The sequence below is a fragment of the Xenopus tropicalis genome, chromosome 6, assembly GCF_000004195.4.
Source record: "Xenopus tropicalis strain Nigerian chromosome 6, UCB_Xtro_10.0, whole genome shotgun sequence".
Lineage (NCBI taxonomy): Eukaryota > Metazoa > Chordata > Amphibia > Anura > Pipidae > Xenopus > Xenopus tropicalis.
In genome coordinates this window covers 95,917,156-95,935,641 of record NC_030682.2, presented here as the reverse complement: position 1 = coordinate 95,935,641, position 18,486 = coordinate 95,917,156, and the positions used below count along the sequence as shown (strand labels likewise).

General features: G+C 37.7%; 1 protein-coding gene across 5 annotated transcripts in view; it reads left to right on the top strand.

The window, feature by feature from the left end:
- Positions 1-9,834, top strand: part of dcdc2 (doublecortin domain containing 2) — an 82,853-nt gene extending 73,019 nt beyond the window's left edge. For 3 of the 5 annotated variants that reach the window (XM_002937920.5, XM_031904013.1, XM_031904015.1), the window contains 3 exons: positions 3,578-3,678; positions 7,045-7,449; positions 8,661-9,834. In XM_002937920.5, coding sequence (XP_002937966.1) covers positions 3,578-3,678; positions 7,045-7,443 — 500 coding nt within the window. In that variant the 3' untranslated portion in view covers positions 7,444-7,449; positions 8,661-9,834. The remainder of the gene's footprint in view (positions 1-3,577; positions 3,679-7,044; positions 7,450-8,660) is intronic. The other 2 variants (XM_031904016.1, XM_031904014.1) reach the window with 2 other exon arrangements.
- Positions 9,835-18,486: the final 8,652 nt, after the last annotated feature.

Here is an 18,486-nt window from a genome sequence, read left to right as displayed (position 1 = left end):
AGTAATCCCAATAATTCAGTTATTTTGCCAGTCTGGCAGTTTTCTCTAGTTTGGAAACCTAAAAGTGTTCCCAGTTCTGTGTGTGAAAACTACTTCCCATGTAGAGATGCCTAGCAGGTGGCAGTGTACTTCAATATAAAAGGAAGAGGACACGTACTCGAGGTCTTTCCTGGGACCTTACCTAACCAGGAGATAGTTACAGGCTTTAGAATTTTAACTTCTGTTATAGTCACTCCAGGAGTGAAAGACAGGCACCGGATAGATAGTATGAGCAGCTCAAAGCTCCAACAAGCAAAATAAAGGGTTAGAATCCTGCAGTAAAAAAGGCAGCAAGTTTAGGGATTCAAGTGGTTGAGCTCAGGGACACAGTGTGTGAGATTCCTGAAGCAACAGGCTACTGTGAAGCCATACTACGCTGGGGATTTGCACTAAGGCAGGCAACATCACCTCTGAAGTTAACACATGTAAGTTGAGTCTGATATCATATGCTGCCTGTGAAGATATTCAAAATTGATACTACCGGATGCCATATGCCTGGTGTGAATTAACAAAGTTCATTGTTTGACGAAATCTGTGTTGCTTCATCCATCTACTTAATCTATTGCTGATAGATATTCCAGGTGACCCATCAAGTCAATATTTATTTTAAAGCCTGCTGGGAGTTGTCACCCTAACCGGTCAGTGCTTAAGTTACTTTGCATGCAGCACACACATTAATATTATAGCACACCCAAGGGTGGGCTACATTATTATCAGTAGCTTTGTATTTTTCACTTCTTAAAAATGCTCTTTTCCCATTCTTGAAACTATGTAATGCTTGTATAGTTTCCTCTCGAAGAATCCTGCAACTTCACAGTTCTCACACTATAAGATGCAACTTCTTTTCTTCTAAGGGGCACATTTACTAAGACACGAATCTGAACCGAATTGGAAAAATTCCGATTTGAAAACGAACATTTTGCGACTTTTTCATATTTTTTGCGATTTTTTCGGCGTCTTTACGACTTTTTCGTTACCAATACGATTTGCGCGAAAAAACGCAAGTTTTTCGTAGCCATTCCGAAAGTTGCGCAAAATCTGCCGATTTTTTCGTAGCGTTAAAACTTGCGCGAAAAGTTGTGCCTTTTTCGTAGCGTTAAAACTTAAAAGGTGCGACGTTTCGCGCAAGTTTTAACGCTACGAAAAAAGCGCAACTTTTTGCGCAAGTTTTAACGCTACGAAAAATCGCCAGATTTTGCGCAACTTTCGGAATGGCTACGAAAAACTCTCGTTTTTTCGCACAAATCGTATTAGTAACGAAAAAGTCGCGACATTTTTCCGAAAAAATCGCAAAATACCGATCATTACGAAAAAAAACGCAATCGGACGCATTCGGCCCGTTCGTGGCTTAGTAAATGTGCCCCTAAATGTATTAGAAGACTTACATAGTGGTCATTTCCCCATTTAGTACATGTTCACCAGTGCAAACAAATTGGTTAGAGCCTTTCTTCATGATCAGTGTCGGACCAGAAAACCTCAAACCATAGGCCCACTCTCTCTCAAACTATTTTTCTTCCTCTTCTCATTTGTTTGACTAGTCTGTTTCCTTTACATGCTATAATCTATTCTTCAATCTCTTTGTTTCCAAGCAAAAAAAAGGAAATGGCCATGAAATATGCCAAATGGTTAGAGGCAGAAGGGCCCACTGACACCTGGGGCCACCGGGAGTTTTCCTGGTATCCCAATGGGCCAGTCGGACACTGTTCATGATTTTTATAGCTTTCATAACCTTTATTAGCTTGGTTCCTTTTCTCTGGATCAAATGTTTTTAATGTTGAGTACCAAAATGTGCATCAAGTCTGCACTGTGTATTCTAGATTGGACCTTAACAGTTCTCTGTAACGGGGAAGAATTACCCTGACTTTCTGTGAATTTATAACTGTTCTAATTTTGCTGCTGACTGACTGCATGCTACAGTTAAATCTATTATCTACAAATATTTCTAGGACCTTCTTTCTCAGGGTTTTTACTATACCAGTCTGATGAGCATGCACTTATGCCATTCACAATAATATTTACTGCCATACACACTTGTAACAATGTGTGACAGCACCAATGGGCCCACCCAGCCTGCTGTGATGAATTACAACTGTGCAAGACTGCCAGACTGGACAAGATGGTAATCTCAGAGTTCCATTAGTGAGATGCATCAATAATCACTACTGACTTGCACCAAGCAAATCAGATGCTAATGCCATTATTATTGTCACATGCATTCATGCACCATAAGTGATATCATCCCCACTGAGAAAATGTTTGCTCCAACTCCATTCAGGAGACATGAAAACTGAGTAGTGTATGCATAATGGCATCACATAGCAAGTACTGTGGAATTACACAGCTAAAAAGGATACATAACTCATATTACAGAAGAGGCAGTGCAGTTGGCCAAGGAGCCCCAAAATGACAATTTAAAATGTACACTACACTCCTACACAAGTGTTTCCTCATGTGTTCTCCTAGGGTTGCTTTTTATGCATTTCTGCACAAGGCAGCACATGAGTTAACACTCCAATAGTGGCTGTTCTGACAGGGTGGCATGGAACCACCGAATGCGGTATCTTACCAGCATTTACCAGTTAACTACCCCCCTGTCAGTAAAGCCTCTGTTAGCATAAATGAACTCCGACTCATGCATTCCCTTGTGACGGAACACATAAAAAGCCACTGCAGGGGAACACATGAGCAAATGCTTACTTGTTAGAGCCCTGTGGTCCACCCTGTGGTCATTAGATGTTAATGAGCTACAACTTGCAGTGTCCTCCTACCACTGAGGTTGGTAGATGTTATCCAACAACAGCTAGAAGTCTAATTCTATGTCATTTGTAATGTTGCTAGCCTATTTACTGGCCAAGAACTCTCTGCCATTACATACAGTAAGCTTTTTACAGAGCATTCTATAGAGAAATGACAATCATTTTAATGTACTAGGAAGGTCATAGCCCCATGGTTAGCATATTTAAAGTGGAGGTGTTGGATTTAATTATTCTATCAGTATGGCGTTTGCATGTTCTCTGTGTTGGCATGGGTTTCCTTTTGGTGTTCTGCTTTTCTTCATATATTTAAAACAATCTTGTAAGTTAATTGGTTTCTCACGAAACAGAGCCAAGCTTGTATACTGTAGCTGCTTAGGTGCAGTTGATAGGAAAAATAGACTGTAAGCCACTGGAAAAGGGATTTATGTGAATGACTCACTGTAATATAAACTGCTTCTGAATATGTTAACACTGATAAATTATCCTATAATTATGTAATCATTCTTTAGAAATCCAGAGTAATGCAGAAGTAGTGCACATTGGGTTGAAATGTGTTCTGTTTAATATTTTAAAGCATACACAAAAGATCATTCTAATTGTACAGTGCAAAAATCACATATGTGATATGAAAGGTTGAATACTGTGCTATATCAGCACTTCATATATGATTCATTTATTTTGCTGAATTGTCAGTTTAATGTTGAAGATTTTTATTTTTCCACCAGGGGCCAGAATTGAGCTTTCTATGAAATAAAAACATTTTTTTTTCTTCATTTTTGCAGATGATGGCATTTTCAAAGCTGGTAAAGACAGATCAGAAATGTGGGGGGCATCAGAAGTTCAGGAAGACGAAAACACTAAAGTGGAAGTTCCGGTTGATCAGGTAATTTGCCTTACAGCTTTTAAGCTATCAAATGGTAATGAGAAAAAGAAAAATAATACAAATTGTTAGCCTCCTCCACACTGGCAGCTGAGGCTGGGAAGCTATAAAGGGCTCATTTTAAACCTCATATTCCAGCAGCTAATTAAAGTCGCAATGGAGAAGAGTGCTTTTAATTTGAAACATTCAAAGCTTTTTGAGGCAGTTTTTAAAGGAATTGTAAATTGGCAAATGCTACTATTTTTTTCATAGGAAATTAGCATAACTGTGACTTATTACCAGGACTCCCTTTACACGCAGTTCCCCCACTGACAGCCATGTACTATATTGTGCGGCTATGGTAGGCTGTTAACTTCATCCTTCCTGGTTTTTGGAACTGCAATTTACAGCATTCCTTAATATTTGTGAGTTGCTGCTGGGGCTGATGGTAAGCACCAGCTGCAGGAGTTGCAGCTTCTCTTTATTATTTAGTTTAATACTTTATTATACTGTGCTTGTCATGGTGTATAATTAGATGCATTTCTTAGTGAAGTGATTACCAGCTTCTGCAGTTACCTAAATATATACAAAGAAACACCTGGATTTGCAATAGCTTCCTAAGCACCGCTCTCTTATGGAAATAACAGTCACTGCTCATATTATAGTTTTGTTTATAGAGTGCCACTAGTATTTTCTAACAGCTGTGTTCATTTTCTAGACAGTAGGTAGCTAAATTAACATTTACTAGATTTTCTGGCAGGAATGGGGTGCTGTGATTGGAGTGGAATATTTCACTATACTATTACAATTGTTATTATATATGTTTACAAAATGAATACAGTTGCACATTTTTTTTTAGTGACCCCCTGCCAATAAAACGTATCCAAAACAGTTGTTTGCCAAATTTAGTAAGCATTCACGTTAGTCTTTTAACAGAAAAAATTATGCTATACCAGATACAAATATAATAATCTATGATTTCCATTGTTAGTCCAGACAAATTGAGCCCTTCTCTTCTGCACTGCAGCAAAACCGTCTCTTGACCTTATGCAAAAATGAATACATAAATGTAACATATTCCTCACTTTTCCACATTGGAGTATTAATCCAGGGCTAACATACAAAGTGAAATAAACGTGCATGTTACACTACAGGTTGTGCACTATTGTTGCTCTGAATATGGCAGACATTAACAACAGGGCTGCTTATATTTTTATTTAAAGATACTCATTACATTCATTTTGTAGGACTTTCTGGCCTAGGTAATGTATATGTATTAGCTATAGTTCAACAACCAACAAGATGTTTCCCATGCCCATGGTATGACCTTACACTAGGGTTGCCACCTGTCTGGTCCCAGATATGCTTTGGGTCTCACCGCTGTGCATATCTGAATGAACGGAAGATGGCGCCTAGGTATGCTGCATATGTTTTGCATTTACATAAAAGCTACATTTTACGGCTGGTTGCTAAAATACCTTGCAGTGGTATCAAAGATAATGGACATTTGTGTTTGATGGACCTTTGACATGAATTTGCATCAGGCACATATTGCAAATTGCTTATATTTTAGTGGTACTTTTTATTTCATAAAGTGCTGGTAGGGAACCTACTGTAAATCTCTGCTAATAGCTTAACCTGCTTTGGAAATCTTTATCTATGTTGAGTGCTTAGTGTGTATTTGTAAGGGATAATTAGCTAAAAGGAAGTTCCCTTTATTTTCAATTTACGGTAATTGTTAGAATTAAATGAACAATTTTTATTCTAATTATTTTTATACTTCTTTTAGAAGATGTCAGATGAAAAGTTTAATTAAAATAGGAATTAATATTTCACATTCTCAATGTTGTAATGGCCATTATTATATAAGGAGCCATTTGTACTTCCTATAATGCTTTATGAATATGATATTTTTTTTTTTTACTAAATATTCTTTCTGATTGAAACCATCTTTATAGCTATTTGCATCTCTGTATTTAGGTCAAGTGCCACTCTAGGCACCGAACCTAACAGTGCCCCCCATCTGACAGAACTGATGTTACATGCACAGCTGTGTGTGATGTCATTTCCGCTACATGTGACATCACTTCATCCAAATGACATCATGTCACATCCACCCGCCATCTGGCCCTCAACCGATTTACACAGTGTCTGGCTGGGGAGATTTTTTTTTTATCGATTATATAGGAACTCCCTTCAGTCTAAGCATTTAGTATGCATGCTGATTTAAATGCTGATCGTTTGACAGAGTGCAGTATTATATTTTTATTATTAAAATATATCTAAACCTAACTTAATTTATTACAAATAAAAGGAATATGCACAGGTGTCAAGGTTTTTTTCAAGGTTTAAAGTCAAGGTTTACATGTTATTAATTTATAAATATTATTACACAGATATGGGATCCGTTATCCAGAAAGCTCCAAACTAGGGGAAGGCCATTACCCATAGACTCCATTATAAGCAAATAATTCACTTTTTAAAAAAAAATAATTTCCTTTATCTCTATAATAAGAAAACAGTACTTTGTACTTAATCCCAGCAAAGATATAATTAATCCTTACAACAATCCTACTGGGTTAATTCAATGTATAAAATATTTTTTAGCTGGTATAATGCTTTCCCTTATCTGGAAAACCCCTGGCCCGAGCATTCTGGGTAACAGGTCCCATACCTGTATTTAGGATAAAAGATATCAGTAGTTACTCATTTTTACAGTACAGGAATGGCCCAAGGGGCCAGAACTAGGGGTTGGCAGAAGAGGCACGTGTCTAGGTTGCCATGATTGGGGGGGTGCTAGGTACATACCTCTTGTCTGCCTACCCCTATTTCAAGCACTTCAATCCTGATCAAGATCCCCCTATCACTCACATCCCCACACTTCTCCAATGCTTTTCACCCCAACTTTATCTCGGTGTGCGCTGGAGCAAGGTGGCTGGCCAGATTGCCTAGGGGCCTGGCACTGCGGGCCAATATTTAAGCTATAGTGTGATCTTTTGCCCACAAACATTTGTGTGTGGTTCTTTGAAAAGAGACTTATAAAGTCATGAGGGGCTGTAGTTCTCAAGTCATGATGTACTCATGATGATTAGTGGTCATTATAATTTGAAGTGGCTTGGGTTCGGGTATCCTTTTTGCTAAATTCTAATGAGCTTGTGCTGATGTCCACTTTACCCTGCAATAAATTTAATATGATGGTAGTGTATTTATTATTAATATCTACAGTCAGATGGCTGTCGGTTTAAAAAATTATGTCCATGCACCCTGATTTTATTTTTCAGTCTTGTTTTTTTTAAACAAATAAAATTGTATTCACAATGTAACCTCGCATAAACTATGTTTTGTACTGTTTTTTTTATGAAGACTTTTTCATTTCTTTTGTGCCAACAGAGAGTGGCAGAAACTGTGGAAGAGGAAGAAAAACCAAATGAAGACAATGAAGGTGATGACCATGGTGATGAAGATGCAGAAGGTGAAGGAGGTGAAGAAGAAGTAGAAGAAGATAATTATGATGAGGGTGAACAAAACCACATCATAGAAGAGGAGGCCCATGGAGAAGAAACAGATGGAGTTGAAGATCATAGCATGGTAAGTAATGAAGCAACAACGAATCATGGGAGGATGAGCAAAGAGTCAGAAGATGAGGTTAATGCTGAAGATACTGAAACTCAGGAAGAAGATCCACAGCATTCAGAATCTATAGAATATGAAGAAGGTGATGCAGTGGGGCACATTAATGGTAAAAATGAAGAAAGGGAAGAAGATTCTGAAGCACATAATGATAAATAAAGGCAGGTAAAACATTCAGGAGAAAAGCATAGAAATAGATTATATTTCAGCATTATTCATTCTTGCTATAATATGGAAACTGTATTTGAATAATATTTACAGTATATGTTAGAAGTATGTTTGCTTGATTATTTTATGTGTTTTTTATAACAAATATATTGTGGCCAATACATAAGACATGTCATTTGTACTGTCTGGGTAGCTGATAAGCTGCCCAGTGTTTGCCATATAGTTGACTACTGTTTATCGTTACTGATAACCACAGTGCCTGTCCTCTTTTGTGAACTGATGAGCATTTAGTGGGCTGCTGATTGGTGGTCAGAATTAGCATTTGGTTCTAATGGCTTCGGCATGGGCTTTGATTTGGGCTTGAACAACAAGAAGAACTCGAAAAACAACTACCGAGTAATGGATGGGAAATATAGATGATCACATACCTGCCTGGTGTAGAATTCTCCCCTAGAAAACAATGTTAGCCACCAGGAAAGTGTAAGGGCCATCTCTTGGTGATCCCTTGTGGATATAAACAAAGCCTTGGTTTTCAGTAGATGATAGAGAAGAGTATATGGATTAATTTGTACTGATACTGTACATCTAAGAGCCAAGAGTAACTTATCAGAAGAATATTATAAATATATTAAACGTTTAAATAATAGCCTTTTTTATGTTCTATAAGTTAAGTTCTATATGTAACAAATGCAGAAAATGCTAATATATAAAATCATTAGGGCAGAGTTATCAAAATGTGAAATTTGAACTCACCACAAAAACACTCACCGAGTTTTTCTTATCACGTCTTTATCCCATACCTTGGCCCCCTTACTTAAAACTTAATCCAAAACAATGCAGAGGACTTAGTAATATAGTATATAAAACTTTAGCTTACACCATAATGGCAGTGCAGTAGACATTTTACATTTTTCTGAGGACAAAAAATGGTGCAAAATCCAAGAAATTATAAAATCAGGAAAAATCAATATGCATTAAACTGTATACTGGGGAACCACAAAAAAGTTTTACATGAGGGAAAACTTCAAATCAGGGTATTTATAATTGAGGTTTCATTGTATTTTACAGTGTAGTATGAGAGGTCATCTTGTATTTTCTGTAATACTAAACACTTTTGCTAAAAATAATCTACTACTGCTACTGACATGGCTTTGCTCACAGCTTTTGCTATAATACCTAAATGTCTTGTTTATTATGGTTTCAAACAGGCTGAATATGCACTTCCAAGACCAACGTCATCAAGACTCTTGGAAAAAATATCTACTCCAACTGAAAATGATGAATGTGAAGTCGCTGAGCCTTAGGGATCTGAGGCAGAAGAGGCCTTTTGAACACTACTACCTAAGTACTTGAACCTGGATTGTCTTTATACTGGAGTCTCATTATAATATTAGGGATTAATATGTGTATATGTTAACATAAAGAGATGATATCTATGCTGAAAAATAAAAATACAAAGAAGTCTTACACTAATTTATGCTTTAAAAATGTTTTCTCTCTCTCTCTTTCTATATATATATATATATATATACAGTATGTAAAGAAAAACAAACTGGAGAAGACTCTTTCTACAAAACTGATTATTTTTTATCTAAAGCTAGTAAAATATAACAGGAAAACATTGTTGAGATATTTATTGAGTGCTTTTATAAGGTCAGATGTATTTGAATAGTCATTAAAATGTATTTAGCTAAGCCATATTACAAATCCTATTAACAATGGAACTTTGCACTGCTCCCCTTCATGAGACTGTTGCTTTTTATGTTTTTGTTGTAGTTTGCTCATGTATAGTTTATGGACTATATAATCTTGATTTTTTTTACTTAAAATATTAATTTAAATGAGAACTGTTATGTTTATAGACACAAATACATTGACAAAAGCTGATATAAATTGTAGGAATCTCATTTGTAATATAGAACTGTATTGTTGTGTTATATAGAATCTTACTGAAGTCTTTTTCAAATGTAACATAATAGAGTAGTCCATACAGCTAAGACTCTACTATAAGTCCTAAAAACCTTTGCCAAATAATGGCTGTCTTAGAATTCTGGGATTCGATTGTAACACCAAATTATCCCTATATAAGTGGTAGGTTATATAGATTTGCTTTGAAGAAAGAGTTGCTAAAAAACTTGAACAAAGTAGGACTTTGCTATAGAATTTTTGTTGTTGATAGGAATACACCAAATCCATGATTTTTGAATTTGTCTAAATACCAATTTCTCCATTAAAGATTTGGCCAAGTATCGAACCAAATGCAAAGCCATAATTTGCAAGCAGACATTTGAGATGTATAGAAAAAATGTAATAACTGCATTAGTTGTTCGGAGCTTTAAAGGAGAAGGAAAGGTAAATACACCAATAAACACTCACAGTATTGATGCTCTGAGTCATCTGTAAAAAGAAACACCACATTTCCTTCCTTCTGTTCTGTACGCATGATCTTCTGTGTCAGACTTCCTGCTCTCAGAAAAATCCTTCAGGGCATGCCATGAGTCTGTGCAGCTTGCTCCTCTCTTCTTTATCCCCCTCCCTTGCCCCCCCCCCCCCTTCCCTTATCCCTCTTCCCCAGGCAACAAGAGAGATGCAAGCAGGAAAGTGATGTCAGACCAAGCTAAAATGGCAGCTTCTATCTTAAATGAAAAGAGGGATCTTCTAGGGCTGGTAAATCATTCTACAGGATAAATATAACATTCTAGCTTGCACTATAGTGTGCCTTATGCTTTCCTTCTCCGTTAAAGTCACATGACTTTAAGGGCCTGATTTACGATTACTAAAACCTTAGGGCTCAAGCGTAACTTTACTAACTCACGTTGGATTTTGTGCTGAAAAAGCCTGTCATTTTCCATAACTCTTGCCGCACAGGCTTTTGTTACAGAGAAGGGTAGCCCCTACTCAGTTGTAAAATATTCTATACGTGATTTTCATTCCTCTACACAATATTAAAAGGAATTTCAATGCATAGATTCACAAACATAACTTTGTGTTGGAATGCTATACTTTCCATCACTTAGTGGCTGATTCCCTTACCAGCTATCGATGCAAACCACAAAGGGAACCCTGGAATTACCAACATGTCCAGACTAACTATAATTCCAGGGTTCCCTGATATCAGGTACATGTACTTGGATGTAATGCTTCAGAGCTGGCTATTACAAAAGTAAGCATGTATTTACAATATTCATACACATGTGGTACTTGCACCAATGCCTACGCCATATGTGTATGAATATTGTAAATGCATGCTTACTTTTGTGTGCTTTTCATATGACACTTGTGAGGCCTAATATGCAAAAAATCCTGGATACAAATACCCTTTAGAAGAGAATCAGGAAACACTAGTCAGAAAAATTTGTCTGTTTGGAATAAAAGCAGGTTGTTTTTATAATTTACTTTAAGTTAAATTATGGGAAGGATCCTAGTTGGCAGAAATCAGAAAACTGTAGGCCCAGACTTGTGTGGGTGCTTTAAAAACAGCCACTTTGTCAGGAACACAACTTCAGAAATTGTGTGTTGTATAGGTGTCAAAGGTCTTGCTTTATGAAATGCGATCTTTCTGAACCTGCCAATTTGAATCATCATTAGTTCTGTAACAGCAGGCCTTAATAAGATGCTTAATATAATTCTCATTTAATAATCTTTACTGTGCATGCCACTGACTGTGCAAAGCAAAATGCAGTAAAGGGCTGATCAAAAAGAGCCGGGTGCCAGGGACTTTTGCATCTTAAATTATTCTTTCAAAGAACCATCTAATTATGCTGTAAGTTTCCGTAGCTTCAGTTCCTTTCCTTAATGCTAAATATTGCAGCTCTAATGATAAAATATATGGAATGTACTAAAAGATTATTCCAAAATCTCAACATGAATACAAAAGAGTCAATTTGTATCCATCTGGGTAGATATAATCTGACCTATTATGATAATAGCTCAGAATGAGAGTAATAAGAATCCTTTTTTGGCATGCGCAATTTACAGATTATCTCCCTATGGTGGCTTGGGGCAGGGATTCCAAATATATTTTTGCTAAGCGCAATTTGTATTGTAATGAAAAGGATGAATAAAAAGCACAAATAGAGAAATGGAAATACTAAAGACATGATTATCAGGGGTTTTAAGTTGTTTAATGGATTGCATTCACTTCCATTTTGCCATTTTAGGGAAAGCAGAAGTGACCTGTTCATTAATATGAAAACTGCCGATAATGCTCTTTTTTTCTTTTTGCAAAACCATTTCACGAGTTTAGAAACTTAATACTGGCAGCAGAACTGTAACTGAATGGCTTTGTTCAAATGATATTTATTTCTTATAAATAAACTGCTCTATACTTTCCTCCAGTCTAATGTGCATCATTTCATCCACAGAAGATAAGTAAAGCATCAGGATACAGCGGCACACACAACAATAGCCTCACTGAAGGCAGATTGATAGTTGTTATTGCTGAAATCCTCTTTTTTCACAGAAATACAAATACCGCTTTTGTCTTTCATCAATACGTTTATAGCTGTGTCTCAGCACCTGCCAAATAGTCCATCTGCTATAGGAAAACAAGCATCACAATCTGCTTTCCACTTACGGCTCTGAGAACATTGGCACGGCCTCAGTTCACACTCCACAACAATGATATTGTACAACGGCTGAGTATTCAACAGCCAATCACAGATGCGTGCTGACACATTTTCCTAGCGATTAGAAGATACATTTGCTTGGAGACCTCCAATAATGCAATAAAAATGTAAACATGAATGAGTTAATCTTACAGATTTGGCGCAGCTCTATCCAATAGATGAAAGCTTCCAGCAGTCACAGCTTATGCTACACACAAATAATAAAATAATACGAAATACAGCATGTTATAGAACATTCTGTCGAGACATTATTTCATTACCCAGCAAATGCCACAAACAAAAATTTGCCAAAAGAAAATATAATTCTAAGCAATTTTACAGTATCATCATTTTGACGTTTAACGGTTTTAAGGTTATTTGTAAAGGTAATTGCTACTGGAAGCAGTATTTGTCTGTATCTTGCTATATACAAGAGCTATGGAAACCCGACAGTGAAACTGGTGGCCCAGTGATTAGCAAAGCTTCCTGGGTTCCATGGGTTTCTTCTATGCACTTGAAGCATGGACAGTAGAGCATAGTTCCTATTTCCAAAGATATGACAGAGACAGCCATATAAAGCCTGCATAGCAGCAAAAAGAGACAGTCTATGGGCATCTGTGACAGCAAAAGAGTCTGTAGGGTAAGCAGCATTATGTTCAAGGTTGGGTGTCCAAAACATGAGGGAACTGAGGCTGGCCAGAAAAAAAGCTCTGAAAGCTCTGCAGAAAAACAAAGCTTCTTTTAATCTTGAAAAGGTTTTGTAACCAGTAGGGTTGGAGAGTCATTGTAAAGATGGAAAACACCATAGTGGTAAGTGACTAACACAAGTACAAAGTTCACAAATAGTTGCAAATTACTCTGCCATCTCCCAGGATTGCAACATAAATGTGGCCTCTAAAACTTACTACAAAGGGAACTCTGGAATTACCAACATGTACAGGCTAACTATAATTTCAGGGTTCCCTTACATCAGGTACAGGTATCAGACCCCATATCTGGAAACCCATTACCCAAAAAGTTCTGAATTATGGAAAAGCCATCTTCCATAGACATTTTAATCAAATAATTCACATCTGTAATAATAAAACAGTACCTTGTACTTGATCCCAACTAAGATATAATTAATCCTTATTGGAGTCAAAACAATAATGTTTAAACATTTTTTTTTGGAGAGATCCAAATTACGGAAAGCCCCCTTATCTGGAAAACCCCAGGTCCCGAGCATTCTGGATAACGGGACCCATACCTGTATATGCACTTGCATGTAATGCTGTTCCTTCCTCAAGTGATAGTCCCTCTCTCATACACACACACACTGCAGTCAATTTGATCAATATTAACCCACCTGTATGTTTTTGGAGGAAATCCAATCAAACACAGGAAAAACAAACAAAATAAAAATAAAACTCCATCAAAGCTGGAATCAAACCAAGGACCTCAATGATTCACCCACTGAGCCAACATGCTGCCTATGGAGAATTAGACAGAATTTTTCATGAATTTTTGCTCTTTCTATTAGATTAAAGGGGACCTGTCACCCTAAGAAAAAAATCCAAATGGTTTTCTATTGTGTTTGTCAAGCAAAATAAACTTCACATGTACTACATAAGTAGTATAAATCTGGTTTCCTTCAGGCTTGGAATTACACAATCACAGCAAGTAGGCAGGCGCCATTTTGTGGACACTGTTATCACGGCAATCTATATATTACCCCAAAATCATGTTTATGTGCCAGAAAGGGGGACTTGATGCACATGCACTGGGCAGATGGTGAGGAAGGAGAACAAAATTGAGTGCCGAATGGAAAAGTAAAAGTAAGTGTCTGCCCCACCTCTATGCCTAAGGCATAGAGGCGGGGCAGGCAATATATGATTGACAGCTGGGATTTTTTAATGCCTTTATAATGGGCATTGATGTGTTATTAAAAAAGGAATTTGGGTTTCATGTTTAATTTGAAAAGAACCTTTATTATACAGCTTTTTATGACTTGGTGAAAGGTCCCCTTTAACATTTTAACAATTATTAACAGTGTTGTTATTAAAGAATAAGTAAACCTTTTTTTCTATCTATAAAATGACTTTAAATAGTGCCCAGAATAAAATACCTTTCTCCCTGCACTCAGTCTCATGCAGATTCTGTAGCAGAAGTACCTCAGCTTTAGCTTTCTCTGTTTCTTCCTTGTCTAGTGTGAAGCTTTGCCCCTTTTCTTTGCTGAGCGCTCCTTTTCTTTCTGATGGTCCAAGAGGTGTCTACTGCACATTCCTGCTGTCTCTGCTCCAAAGAAAATCAAACAGCCATGTACAGTAGACACTTCTTTGACCCTCTATACAGACAGAGAGGGAGGAAAAACTCAGCAAAGGAAAGGAGGCGGAGCTTCACGGTAGACTAGGAAGTAGCTGAGAGAGCTGCAGTTGAGCTGCTTGTAATACAGGATCTACATGAAACTGAGTGCAGGGAGAAAGGTATGTTATTCTGAAGTCTGTATAGAGTCTTTGCAGGGGCTTTTATGATAAAACACTTACCTATCCTTTAAAGGTGCAAATGTACACAGAAAAAGAAAAAGGTTATTATAATATCAAAAAGCTCCAAATATTTATGTTAACCTTTTCCTCTGTAAATAGGAACCTGACCACTTACCCCTATAAGAAAAGAGAATTCAATTAGGCACTCGCATATTAGTGAACGTGCAAAGACTTCACAGTCCAATCTATATACATGTACTTTGCAGTCTTTTTACAACTGCTGTCAGTGGTTTATTTCAACTAAATATTATCCTTTATATTAAGTACAGCCTTACAACATTACTTATATGAATGATGGATCATCTCTGTAAAGCACTGCGGGATGTCAGCTCTATGCCCTAGAAATAAAGAATAATACAAAGTATGGTTTCTTTTTCTATTGCAGCTTTTATTGGGAAAAATATAATTAGTCTAAATCACATTGAATAAGGCATTTAAATACATTGATCACTGTGATAGAAAGCCTCTAATATACTTAACACCATTATGAATTAAATTCTGCTTTGGTCTTGACATTTACATTTAATTTGATTTCATTATAGAGAGATCATAACAGTATGGTGAGCGGAAGCTTTATATGTAGGTTCTTTCCTAACCGTACAGCGGCAGCTATTACTGTATTATGCAGTGTAGGTGCTGAAGCTGTCACAACACAAAGCAGGTTAATCTCACCTTCCCAGCAACGCCACCGTGACTCATTTAATGAGCGAGCAACACGCTGGATGACATGCGACGGATGAAAACTGTAGGTGGCATTTTTAATCATACAGTGACCTTCAAGGGGTATATTTTATTTTTATTTCACTTAGTTTCTCACAGCCATGCTTGAATTCTTAAAAGGGAGGCTCGCCTTCAGGTTAACTTTTTAGTATGTTACAGAATGGCCTATATGGCATATCTAGTATAAATAAATCTAAAGCAACTGGACTTGTTAAGAAATCATTGAAACCCTATATGGCATGTTTTCAATCTTGATTTTTTATTTTTTTTTAACCCCCTATTTTGCCTACCTCTTATGATTCTTTGTAGCTTTCAAATAGGGGTCACTGACCCCAGCAACCAAGAAACTATTGCTCTGTGAGACTACACTTTCATTGTTATTGTTACTTTTTATTCCTTATCTATCTATTCAGGCCCTCCTCTATTCATATTTCTATCTTTCAAACCACTGCCAGGTTGCTAGGTTAAATTGGACCCTAACGCCCCGAAAGTTGTTGAACTTCTAAACTGGAGACCTGCTCTGGGTTAGACTGGGGGGTGAAGGGCCCACCAGGGCTGGCGCCCCAGGGAAACCCATTATCCAGAAAGCTCCAAATTACAGGAAAGCCATCTCCCATAGACTTATTTTTAAGCATATAACTCTAATTTTTAAAAATGATTTCCTTTTTCTCTGTAATAATAAAACAGTACCTTGTACTTGATGGTTACTAAGCTGCACAAATCCATATTGGTGGCACAACAATCCTTCTGGATATTAATGTTTAAATGATATTAAGCAGACTTAATATGGGGATCCAAATTACAGAAAGAAAACCAAGCTTTCTGAATAATCAAATCTGTATTATCATTTTAATTCTATGTATGTTATTATACATTCCTCCTATGTAGTAAAATGTCTGCCTAAAAATAACATTTTCGGTTCCTAGAAGGAGAGTAAATCTGCTTTGCAGATGACAATTTTTTCATTGTTATTTTTTGCCGCTTTCCAGCCATGACCCTAGCAGCAAGAAATCAAATTGATTGTAAGGGTAGATCTTTAATGATCATTGTGTTACTTATCTTTGTATTCAGGCCATGTTTATCTTCAAGAAAGCCATTCACTCTGTCATTTTCACTACTGCCTGTCAGTGACCCTGGCAACCAGATGGAGGGATAAAAAAAAATAAAATCAAGCAGGACAACACAAAGTAAAGAAATGAGCTAAATAATATGTTTTATTAAATTGCAGTATATGTAAAGTTAGATCAAATCTGAAAGAGAACAAATGCAAATCAGGAATGCCTAAGCTGCTACCTCTAGTTGGTGTTGATCTACTACTCCGTAAGTGCTTTGTAACAAGCAAGTCAGCCATTACAGGCACACTAAATATCCCCCGGAGATTATGTGTCTTGTCCATGGTCCCAAGGAGCTGCCACTTGGAATTCCAACCAGGTTCTTTAGCATTAGATCCCACATCAAAGTCTGATCACTTAACTAGGCCAACTCCTCCTCCTAAGGGCTCTGGCACATGGGGAGATTAGTCGCCTGCGACAAAACTCCCTGTTCGGCGATTTCCCAAAATCACGCCGCCGCGTGTGCCATCCCACCGGCGACTTACATTTTTGCCGGTGGGATGGCAGGTGAAGGCAACTCGGGGAGATTAGTCGCCCGCCAACAGGGAGATTTGTCGCGGGCGACTAATCTCTCCGTGTGCCAGAGCCCTAAACATAGTTATACAGATACTGTATATGGCGGTGTGTCAAAAAAAAAAAAGCCCCACCAACAATTATGAACCCCACCATAACAAGGTCTTGCCCACCAATACTTTCTGGTTCCCCCACTTTAAACCAAAACCACTGTGCTATTTCTGTTTGGCTTTTTCCATCTGCATCACAGTTTGATGCCCAATATGCATCCCTGTGTGGCCTGTAGGGACCCTAAAATAAAAATAGTGCAGTTCTGCAAACAAAGACCCCTGTCTGCACAATGCAGCATATGATATATTGCTCTTACAAAAAAGCTTCACTTTATATAACAATTAACTGTGATTAACAGTATAACCTCTAGCAAATAGCTCCTTTTTTCTCAAAGTGTACGTTGTGTTGCAGCTACTTGGGGTTTGGATAGGCTGGAGGGAGGTTTAAAGTCCATTCTCCAGCCTATCCAATCTGTGTGTGACTTTACCATGATACTGAGAGACAAGATGATTCATTAAGCTCAGAGCTGCTTTAATAAAGAAGCAAGAGGGGCATCTTCCCAGGGCCCACTGTTCCCCAATGTCTAGTTTTTTTGTTTATTAGATTTTTTTCCCCACCCACCCTACTCCCCTTGCAGCTGCTGCTGCCCTCCCGCCTGCCCCTGCAGTGTTGACTCTTCTGTTCTTCAGAGAAAATCCAAGGTGGGCATGTGGTCCACTGTGGGAGTATCATGTTTCCTTATAACAAACAACAGTTTTTAATAGGATCTGCAAGAGGAGTAGATTTGGCATTTAGGATGCTTTGATCCCTCACTGTCCCGTCTGCTTGCAATAAGTTTACACATTTCCCTACTACAGCTTTCTTCTCTACAGAATGTACTACCTCTTGGCTTTTTCCCACTGACTGCCATAAAATAGTTGACTCCTTAACTGTTTGTAACTGTTGTTTGGCCTAGTTTGCTTTTCCCCATTATGTTAATCCTTCCGTCTACCAACGACCGTCATAAGCTACTGATCCCCTTATTGCTCCCGAGAGGCTTTCCAATTGCATGGAAAATTGCACACCAGCCTCTCTCTGCACCTTCTCAGTCTAACATCTCCAAAGCTTTGCACAGCTTCTGTATTTTTCCCTACCACACTCAATGTGAGACCCTTCAATCCCTCTTTACTTGCACCCAAAAGGACTGTATAAGCAGTCTTTTATTTCTTGAGCATAGACTCTATGGGGCACATTTACTAACCCACGGACGGGCCGAATGCGTCCGATTGTGTTTTTTTTTGTAATGATCGGTAATTTTGTGATTTTTTCGGCGTCTTTACGATTTTTGCGTAAAAATCTTTACGATTTTTGCATAAAAACGTGAGTTTTTCGTAGCCATTACGAAAGTTGCGCAAAGTCGCGATTTTTTCGTAGCGTTAAAACTTGCGCGAAACGTCGCGCCTTTTCAGTTTTAACGCTACGAAAAAGGCGCGACTTTGCGCGCAAGTGTTAACGCTACGAAAAAATCGC